The sequence below is a fragment of the Haliotis rufescens genome, unplaced genomic scaffold (genome assembly GCF_023055435.1).
Source record: "Haliotis rufescens isolate VD_foot unplaced genomic scaffold, xgHalRufe1.0.p SCAF_7, whole genome shotgun sequence".
In the NCBI taxonomy this organism is placed as follows: domain Eukaryota; kingdom Metazoa; phylum Mollusca; class Gastropoda; order Lepetellida; family Haliotidae; genus Haliotis; species Haliotis rufescens.
Window position 1 is genome coordinate 13716898 of NW_025964361.1, and position 11520 is coordinate 13728417.

Sequence of the window (11520 nt, forward strand, 5' to 3'; positions counted from 1 at the left end):
CAACTCTGAGCTGTCAAATGTCCGTTAAGGAGGACCAGTGGTTCTTTCTCCTTCCCACAAATTCCTTCCCATGCCATAACAACCCCTCCACGGCACGACGCAATGTGCTGCCGTTCGCCTTCCATCATCTCTGAACAGACAGAACCGGATGTTTTGTTAGTTTGAGTGTTTCACATGCCTTCCGTATTATTTACATTTCCATAAATCACGTTTAGGTTCGGCTTCCCAAGAGGCACGTGTTTTCCACTTTGTTTGCCTTTTCTACCAAAACAACGTGCCGTGGACATATATCACTTTCAGCATAGAGTGTTTTGCACTGATTTAGTTTGAACATGTTTTTTTAATTTTTTGCAATCTCATTGTTAAAGTAGTAAAGTTTCTTTTGGCCGTCCGTTTGTGTCATTGATCGAATTGACACAAGAAGATGTGTCATACAAACATGCATGGTAAAATAAAAATCCTACCTACCTACCTCCATAAAATAACTGCAAGCCTGGTGTTACCACGATCACATTGTGAAATTGACAAGTCGAGTCTGTTTTTTTTGTGTGTAGGCGACAATCAACTCAATGTTTAATCAATATTTTCGCGAATACTTTTGGTTTTCAGTCCCCTTAACTCTCTCCCCGCGAGTTTTACATTACAAGCATATCTTTTGAGAAACTAGCAGGAATTAAATTTGCCTTGTGCTGACAGCCATCTACCCTCCACTGCTCGTGTCGCTTCTGAGAGATACTTCGGTATCATACACACCACCACGCACATACTTCCACGAACGTTAACGTAAACGTTGGTCTGCAGACATTGATGCGGACATAAAATGTGAGACATTTGAGTACCATTCCATATTGCATGTCGTGGACTGAAATTAGGCGACGTAATTGATCTCGGTACCTTGGTTGATTGCGACTCACCATACCCTGTAGGCGTTTTTCATTACTCGATTATTTTACAAATCATCGTCATTCAGCTGGAATATTGACTGCGATGTTGAACAAGAAACAAACAATCTTATTAGACGATTAGAAGTGACAAACTGCAGGCAGATGTTTTTAAACTTGGAATGTGCTCCCCGAAAAATTCACCGTCATCTGAATATTTATAAATACATGTGTGTCTAAAAAATATGTTCAACTTAAAAATATCTAAAGTAAATATCAACATATAACTATCTAACTCACTATCTGTCTGCCTAAATATCTAACTCACTTGCTGTATAAAACTAACTCGCGAACTATCTAATACGATATGATTCATTTTCTTGTATTATAATCGTACAGGTCTTAGTTCAGTTCGATCGATATTTGTGGTGTATGCATTGGTGCAGAATTTGAACAGAATAGTCACATCTATTGTCACAATAAACGAAGACAAATGTTTGTATAAAACGGTGAACCCCAAAAGTAACACCAGTTGGAATATTCTCATCAACGGATAGAATCACCTCAACACTGTAATGCACAGGTGTAGTGTGTTTACTGTTTCAATGGCCCGCCTGCATGTGACGCCAGAAAACCTACCGAGGGCACAGGGGGACTTTTTCATTGTGACCTCTCGTGACTCTCAACTTGTTTGTATACAGTTTCTATACAGTTACAGACACGTCTTATTTAGCCTAGCGGTGGTATGTCTCGCTGTTGTTTATTGGCTGCTGACGCTTCTGTTGTATATTTCCAGCTTGGACGTAATAACTATAAAATACTTATGTGTGAACAATACATCACGGACTGTCCGTGCCTGAACGCGTTAAACAATCACTGTAGAATAGATTATCGGCACACAGTGAAACTTGAACTATCTATTGAACGGCCTGCACTAGGGCATGGTTTGCTTTGTCGCTGACTTCACACACTGTCCAAAGGTTAAGTGTATTGTGCGCTATATATTGTCTCAAATAATCTTTACACTGTGTACAGCATACTGGAATGTGTTTCGTGAAAACATATTGTATATTTGTGTTATTAATATATCACGTGTACTGTGGAAGGTGTTCATATTTAATAGTTTATATATTCCTGTTTACAGTGATGTTGCAATTACAATAGTACGCAAAGTACTTGGTACGCAAAGCTGACACTCCGGGATTTATGAAAATAGTAGATACCCACTGTCACTATCCACTAAAGGCGATCGGATGAACAGATACGTCACGTAAATGATTGCGTGTCACCGTGCGTCGTTACCCGTGCTGTCCAAATACTTGTAACAGCACTCCCTCACTTTAATCATGGTCTTCATGTAAGACAGCTGCTGAAATGTTGGTACCTTAACTGAGTTATGGCAATACGTAATATTGCCAGTTAACGATTGTATGGAATATTCGATATACTTTAATTGCATATGAATTGCGCAAAACCAAAACGTAGGGTGTTATCGTTCAATGTATCGCACGGGATCAGGTGGTCAGGCTTACAGACTTGGTTGATGTATGTCAGTGTATAAAATTGCGTAGACCAATGCACAGGATGTCAATACTTGTATTGTCTGGTCCAGACTCGATTATTTATGCTGGGAGATGTTGTAAACAACAACAACAACAACAAAACGAGCGAATTTATTCTATTTTACCCTCTATCATTTCTCTGATTTCTTTTATTCATTTTCTAATAAATTTAGTTCTTGTTTTACCATCACTGTGCCTGTGCTTGTGGGTTTGATCACCAAAGTGAAACACGTCTGAAGCCTACATCACTCCGGGTTTTCACATCAAGCTGACACGCCTTGATATAACTGAAATACTAAAAGCACTGAAGCAGTGTTTGTCCCAACTCAATCACAGTTTGTATTTTCCTTTAGGATACATTTCACATATATATAACGGAAGCTCAAGATCAAACGTACTCATACATATAACACACAAGCCAAAGCGACACAAAAATTAATTTAAAACTTTCAGCAATGTCAATGAAGTAAATTTCATTTTCTGTTTTCACTCGCAACAATATTAGTAGCCCGAGTCGCGGCAAATGGCAGTTTGCAGTCGTCATTGGCGACATTTGTGCAAATCTTAATAAACCCAGACACGCACATGTTTAACAGAGCTGAGGGTTCAAGAAACGTATTTGTTGTAGCCAGGCTATTGAAGATGAATTGACATAGAAGCATGTCCACGGGCGTGACTATACACAAAGCAGTATATCAATTGCTCACTTGGCGTTGAATAGTCAGTTTGAGGGCCATCACGTCAGAGCTTAGCGGCGTGAATACGAAGCGGCTTTTACAATATGAGTTGAGTGTCATTGCTGCGATATCAATCGCTGGCTTATACTTAATTTAAAGAAAGTAAAAGGGTGCTTCTGTTGGAGAGGTTGATCATCAACGGTCATGTTTGCCTTCCTTTCAAATGGGTTTTAGTCAAGACTTTGATACAGTTTCTCTCCATTTTCTCTCCGTGGGTACTGAATATTGAAGGGTTATTGTTCTTCATTGTGGTGTTCATAAGAAGGATACTCCAATGGAAATCTATCATATCGTTTGATGTTATCGTGAGTTTGACATACTCTCAACGGTAGAAAACACGTCAAGGAATATTTACGGCAGCGATGATTAATAATCAGGATTGAGGTAAATATGACAGACAACGGAAGCGTGGCTGTTATGTCGGACTCATGTAATGTCCAACGTCATATTGGAATGACACTAAAGTGCCCTCATTCTCCGATGTGTGCCTGTAGTCACTCCTAGACACAGGCCACCTTGTGTATCGAAGTGTCACTTACAATGTGGAAGCCGAGACAGAACCCGTGTCCCTTTGATACATCGCGCTTGCAGAGACTCGAGCGTCAGTTTCTGTCCCCAAGACTACGTCAACGAAAGCTGAACATTTCACGTCTCTTAGAGAAAGATGGCATGTCATCGGATGAAGGAGGGTGGGATGAAGAGTCGGATGCAGATGGAGTCAGCTGGGACATGCTGCAGCCGCCCGTCTTGGGGAGAATCATTAAGGTAAACTGTGAATAATCGATGCACCAGCAAGATAATTGATTCAGGTATTACAGAGTAGAGAAACTCAACCGTTCTTCAAAATACCTTGAACATGCTGAAATATGTTAACAAAATCAAATCAAATGACAATCAAATTAGAACATGTGCTGCTGTAATGAAGGTTATATCATAAGGAGCACTACGTTTCAGATTCACCCGAGTTCACTGGGTTACGATATCATATGATCCCAATGGATTGATATAAACCGGTTATGTTTATGAATATGTATGTATACACTGTTGTTGAAATAGTACTATAGTACTACTACGATTGAAGACTGGCGTTGTGTAGGACACACTTACTAACTAATTAACGTTACATACTTTATTTAGTAATGCTCATAGATGTATGTATTAGGTGAATGTTAATTTCTTAGGAGCATGGAGCGTCGAGGTACCCTAGTGGTTAATGCGTTAGTCTGTCAATTTCTGATGTCCCTGGCTGTTTCCTTGTTGGTTAAAAGCGGCGTAAAACCATACTCGTTCTTTAAAAGGAACTAAATATTATTAATTAATTCGTGAAATTGTAAACACGTTTACATCCACATTTTGTATCAGTATTGTGTATATGATATACTCATCCATTGGTTTGACATTACTTTGCAGAATTTATTTTTACTGCTTTAGAAACAGTTTGTGGTCGATATATATGCGTGCACGCATACAGTTAAAATACTGCATGTGTGTGGCGATTGCAACTGCAATTCGTTGAGCAAGGATGCGCTCTTTAGCCATCCCAGGGTCCACTGATATTGGGTTCTATGGCAGGTTCTTATATTAATTGTCGGTTTGTCATCGGTAACCATTAAGGGATTGGTGAACGTCTGGGAGTGCGAATGTTGGATTTCGTCGCAAATTACAGTGAACAACTTGAACAAAGCGCTTATAAACTCACCCACTCACTCACAAGCTGCCCATGGTGATCAGGTGGTCTGTATTCAGGAAGGTTGGTTGGTTGGTTTGTTGTTAAACGCCGCATTCAGCAATATTCCAGTTATATGACGGCGGTCTGTAAATGATCGAGTCCGGACCAGACAATCCAGTGATTAATATCATGAGCATCGATCAACGCAATTGGGATCGATGACATGCATAAACCAAGTCAGAGAGCCTGACCACCCGATAACGTTAGTCGCCTCTTACGACACGCATAGTCACCTTTTACGGCAAGCATGGGTTGCTGAAGGCCTATTCTTTCCCGGAATCTTCACGGGTCTATTCAGGAAGGTGGATTCTCTTTCATTTCAAAGGGGGACCGGACGTCGGCCGCTCTGAAGCTTGGTTTGTAAACCAAAACCGATAACCCCCGAGCCTACTCGGCTCTGCTCGCTTTATTCCGTTTCTGCTCCAGTGACCACATCGTCGTAGGCTTATCACGTGACCGGACATTTCCCTTGTTTGTAAACAAACGCACATACTCTGAAATAAGAACAGACGAGCCTATCGGTGCGCTTTACCTATTGTTTTGGATAATAATGTGGATGTACCACTACAAATGCAACAGTGAGGTTCATGGTAATACATCTTTACACATCAAAGTGGCCGTATCGCTAGCTCTCCGTGGGGCTTCGATGACAGGGGTTATAGCGAAAACGGCACCTCAGCAAAACGTCACCGGGCGAAAACGGCACCGATTGGCGAAAACGGCACCGATTGGCGAAAACGGCACCTCGACTCGAGCGAAAACGGCACCTTATTTTTTTGTTTTACCTTGGTCAAATAAATGATATTAAACTTACATTGTAACTTGCAAGCACCAATAATTGTGAGATGTTAAAACAAGTTTACATTAGAAATTAGCCTCTACTCCAACTATAATCCAACTTAGCTTATACGCAACTCAACTTATTGAGAAAACATAACATGCTTTGAAGAAAAATATTAGAAATTAAACTCACATCGTCTCTTACAAACACAACTAATTGTGAAATAACACAAATAAGAAATTAGCCCCCTACTCCAATTTACTCACCGACTCCGATTGGGAGGCGTAGTTAACTTATTGTGAAATCACTATACGCATTGAAGTTTTAAGTACCTTTACTCAATTTAAGCTGAAACTGTATTTAAGAGGCCAAACATGATGCTGTCAGACCACAATTATTTATATGGCATTTCGATGTGTAGCATGCGAGAAGAATGTCAGAAGAAATCAACATGCTGTATCATGTGATAACTGTGACAGTGGACCCAGTGGACCCTATATATTACTACAAAATCGTTCGTATCGTTATTAAAAATAGAGGTGCCGTTTTCGCCCGACACATGGTAGCCGTTTTCGCCAAATGCGGTGCCGTTTTCGCCAGAGAAATCGGTGACGTTTTGCTGAGGTGCCGTTTTAGCCTGCACCCGATGACAGGACGTGGAGGATAAATATTGAATACGCAAGTGGAAATAGTTCTTCGGGTTTTAGGATATTTTATCAATGAGAGTTAATTGAACATTTCTTGAATTTTTAGGATATTTTATCAATGAGAGTTAATTAAACATTTCTTGAATTTCTAAAGGTGTACACACGTCCAAAATGAAACAGATGAATGGACTGTGTAAAATATGACGATTTGACCGAGGTGCCCTGGGTAAGAGAGTGACTGGTTTCATACGACCAAGGCATACTTATATTGTAATCTAGGCTTGGATAAATACTGGTCTCTTATCTAACCAAGCTGGCCATTAGTATCTTGTAACTCATTCGTAAGAACACACTCACGGGTTTTCTCTTCAATTTGCCTGCATTTAAACAAAAAAGATTGAAGCCAGTTTACTCTGCCCATCGCTTACATTGTCGGCTTTGCAGTGCGGAGCACTATTTATTTTGGTTTGAGAATTGAATGGGGCATGTGACGTCACACTCGGAAATTATTTCATGCATGATTCAAAAACACACGGACCATAGAGTTCTGTCCCTTTAACGGTTTAATTTCAAACTAGTTCCAGCGGCTTTAACAGTGACCGACTGAGTTTTACACCAGGGCATGACGGCTAATTGTTGGTGAAACTGTATAACTATCATGGCTTATGAATGGGGCAGTCGTAATACAGTGAAGAGCGTTATACCAATCCTCACTCGTTATATTGTCAATATTGATACCAGTGGTTGTGTTATATTATCTACATAACATAGCGTAACTCGGTGCACGCATGCATCGAACCTTGACATTGTCAGTTGAAATATACTGAACCGCAAAAGAAACGTCACCATGGATAGATATATGAGAAACCCTATTTGTCCAAACACTGTAAACATACTTTGAGACATATTAAGAAGATGAAACTTGGTAAAACTGATCATCAAGGTTGAAATTAAAGTGTCATTTTGTTCTTAAAGTGAAACACAACACTAGTCAGCATCTCGTGTGTCCACCATGTGCATTGATGACTGCCATGTGCAACGTCGATACATGGAATGGATGAGGCGGTTGATGAAGGCCAAAGGCACTTGAGCCTACACTCTGAGGAACGCCTGACTCAGTTCAGCTGCAGTTGTCGGCTTTGGTCGGACGTCATTCAACCGTCTCGTCCCACAGGTGCTGAATGGGATTTAAATCGGGACTGTGGGCAGGCCACTGCATGGGTCTGATGCCTTTCTGCTGGAGGATGTCTCTTGTTACTCTCTCAGTGTGGGCATGGGCGTTATCATGCTGAAACTCGTGGTTGCGGCGACCCACTGAAGACGGTCCTACGCGATGATGTGGTATCAGAATGGGTCCTCGATGTGGCCTGTGACAGCGGAGGTGTCTGCTCGTCAATCGTCGACGCACGGTGTTCGCACTAATGTGTCGCTGGTGTGTCCCCATGGTCTATCGAACAGTTTCCGCAGCAGTAACAAAGCGATCTTGAAGATGCTGTTGCACAATCTGACGATGGTGACCTTTGGTCTTCCACTACGTGGTCGGTCATCTGTAGTGTTGGTGGTCTGGTACCGTTGCTGGAGCCTGTATATGGTCCTTACGTGGACTTGAAATGCATTTGCTACTTGCCGGGCGGTGTGTCCAGCTTGCAATCGTCTAAGGGCTTGGTGTCGCTGATTTCATGTCAACCTTGGCATGTGGTAGCAATTCAATAACGAATGAATGTTTTCCGATCTGGGTGGATTTTTATAGGGCAAGAAATGGGGAAACGTATTTTCATTTCAATTTGCACGGAACTCACGTGCATCGTCAAATTTCATTTTTCCGGACAAGGTAATGTTAAATTTTAGAAACTTTGACAAAAATTACCCAGATTTATAAATGACAACTTTTCATGCAATGTTACTTTGGTTGACGTTTCTTTTGCGATTCAGTATATGTCGGGTTATCGGAAGCTCAAGAGCTGCCAATATAAATCTTTCTTTTTTTCTCCTTGGAGTAAGTTGCATCGTCTCAGTGACATCTTAATGAAGTCCGATTGAACTAGGTGTCACTATAATACGACGAACATATTTTACATAGCCGTTGGTATTTGTCTGCATTTTTTCAGTCAGAGCACGATTGGAAGCATTGAACGTGGTGACAAGATAGCGTCTTGTGCTTGTGAGTCAACCGAGAAATACATATATGTGACAATGTTGTATCATTCCTGTTGCCAAATAAACTTAACTCATAAAGAACCATAATATCATTTGAAATGAATCTTTCTGCCACGGTATTTCGCCCATGTCCGTGAAAAACAGCTTCGTTGTATCCCAGTTTGTTAACGTGTCGTCTTTCGGCGTGGTGACCGTTGGCTATATACCTGTAAATAGCTAGTAGGTACTTAACGGACAGTTAATATTTAGAGCGTAATATGTGCGTGTATATGGTATATTTAACATGGCTACATCTATTTTTATTTCTGAGGTCTATGTGTATGAAATATATTCTATGCCAATTGAAAATAGTGTATTTGCTATGAGGAAAAAGGCTTCAATTGTGTGAATGATTCGATACTTAGGGCGTACTCCGATTCGTTTATGTGACTATTCAAGTTAGTCCAAATAAGATTAACTGATAAATGTAATCGTTCATGAATGATTGGTGAATGTTTGGGTCTGTAGTGTTAATAAGAGTACACTTCAGCTACTATTCAAAGCAAACGCCCTCGGTCGCGCATCAGTGCTCACTGTACGACATAAAGCTGTGCAGAGCTGATCAGTGAGTCAGTGAGTATGGTTTTACGCCGCTTTTAGCAATATTCCAGCACTATCACGGCGGGGGACACCAGAAATGGGCTTCACACATTCTACCCATGTCGGGAATCGAACCTGGATCTTCGGCGTGACGAGCGACCGCTTTAACCACTAGGCTACCCGACCGCCCCCAGAGCTGATCACGTCAGGGGCCGATAATCGTAGTCTCGACTCTCAAATAAATTAACCCTGATCAAGATTCTTGGATTGTCAGCAAAACGGTTTCCCAACATGATGAAGGCCACGTCAGGCATTCCTCCACCTATAAATCTTGAAACTGATTGAATTGCGTCTAAAAGCGGGTTAAACAAACCACACAGTTCAGATGATGTTATTAAAAATGTAAGTCCAGAACATTTCATGCATCATATTCATCTGTCTGGAAAAGTGGATGAGTAGATGAATATTTTCTTACACGAGATCGGAAATGCTTGCGGTTATTTCCGGCAAGACTATTCTGATTTGATTGATCACGATGAAATAGACGTGTAATTTTGTTTTATTGACCCCTATCAACGGGATGATTGCACTTTGAATGACGTATCCACGTGATTAACACTCTGTGCTTTACTCCCACCAAAACAAACACATTCAAAACAAACACATACACTAAAAAGTATGGAAAAGACTTGTCTCAAAACATAACTAGTGATAAATGGTCATATGATACCAACTGCGTCAAATACACACACGTTATGTGCATTTCAACGTTGTTGCCATATTGCATGATGCTGGGTTTCTAATACAAAGCGACACGCAACTCTCCGGGCCCTGGAAACTCTTGCCTGACTTTCAGCCATATCAAGCTTTGAAACCAATCCCTATTCACCTATTAAACAACCACTATAGGTTGGGTTATTGATTGACAAAGTCAAGAGAACTCTGGTTGCGTGAGAAGGGCGTGTGACACTCTCAGCTTCAAGCAGACAAACGAAGCGACAAAGCGGAATGTGTTTATCCATAGTTACTGCAGTACTTAGTGGATGTACAAGTACCGGTATCCATAGGGCCGACATCCACCTTGTTCTCTATTCATCTGGTTTACATTAATGCTATCCATTGGAATATTACGGGGGCACAGCTGGGCCAGTTGTTTAAGGATCTTAATTCGCTATGCATAGTTGCGTTCCTTGGGCACGTCAGAAACCTATGACCGCGGCTTCGAATACTGGTACGCCCCCGATTACGTTTCTAGGTTTGTCCGTGCCGTACGTATACCGTAAGAGGCGACTAACGGGATCGGGTGTCAGGCTCGCTGACTTGGTTGATGCATGTTATCGATCCTAATTGCGTTGATCGATGTTCATGATGTTAGTCACTGGATTGTCTGTTCCAGACTCGATTATTTACAGACCGCCGTCATATAGCTGGAATATTGCTGAGTGCGGCGTAAAACAGCAAATTAAACCAAACAACGTACGTATCCCCGTGCTTGTAGGTTTCACCAAAGTGGTAAATGTCTGGGACCTGCATCACTTCGGGCCTTTCTCACATATATAACTGGAGTACTGTTAAAAGCGGCGTTAAACTCAACTCTCACACTCACTCACTATTCGAGTATTATCAATACCTTTTGCATGTATCTGCATTATATCACGAATGACAGTATTGATGACGCATTGTTGGTTGAATACATTGTGCACCTCTGTTCAGCCCCCCCCCCCCCCCCCCCACCGATTCCGGGCAAGAAATCGTTATCCACGTTTGTTGCATTAGTTGAATGTTGTGGGGTGGATGGTCACAGTGAATGACGTGGGTTTTATGTCGGGAAATTCCAAAATAAGGGAAACATCAAACGACACAAATGTTGATTCCATATATGGATACTCCTCCCTGTCGATACTGATAATTTAAGATTTGACTATTATTCTGTTCATAATAACAACAATAATAATTATAACATAAATGTATACATGACCTTACCAGTGAAACGTAGCACGCACATGCACTGCAGTCATTTGATAGTCGCTGTGGTAAATATAGAATGGTGATGGATTGTGTGTCACGTTTGTATGTATACACGTTTGATGTTTCCTCAAACGTTTGACAAAAGTCAGATTGTAAAGTTAACATATAACGTAAACAAACAGATAATCATTGACGCGCTTAATCGTCGATAATGACAAAGACAGCACGAGGACAACGATACTAATTTGTAGTTCACATGTTTTGCTAAAACCCCCATTAAACAACGATTGACGTCAAGCCTAGTGCCAAGGAAGTATTGGAACGCTGTCATCTCACGATCCTCAAGTACCATTAACATTTAACCATCATGTTGCTGGTGTTAACTACGTTATACAGCATGTTCCATTCCCACTTCACTGGTATGAATAACGTATGACACGCAGGCATGAGTACGCAATCGTAAAAAGGGTAGATAACTG

General features: G+C 41.1%; 1 protein-coding gene across 1 annotated transcript in view; it reads left to right on the plus strand.

The window, feature by feature from the left end:
• Nucleotides 1–3189: 3189 nt before the first annotated feature.
• LOC124141860 (cyclic nucleotide-binding domain-containing protein 2-like) overlaps nt 3190–11520 on the plus strand; it is a 35863-nt gene continuing 27532 nt past the window's right edge. The window contains exon 1 of the mRNA XM_046510019.2: nt 3190–3945. Within this exon, the coding sequence (XP_046365975.1) occupies nt 3721–3945 (225 nt within the window). The 5' untranslated portion in view covers nt 3190–3720. The remainder of the gene's footprint in view (nt 3946–11520) is intronic.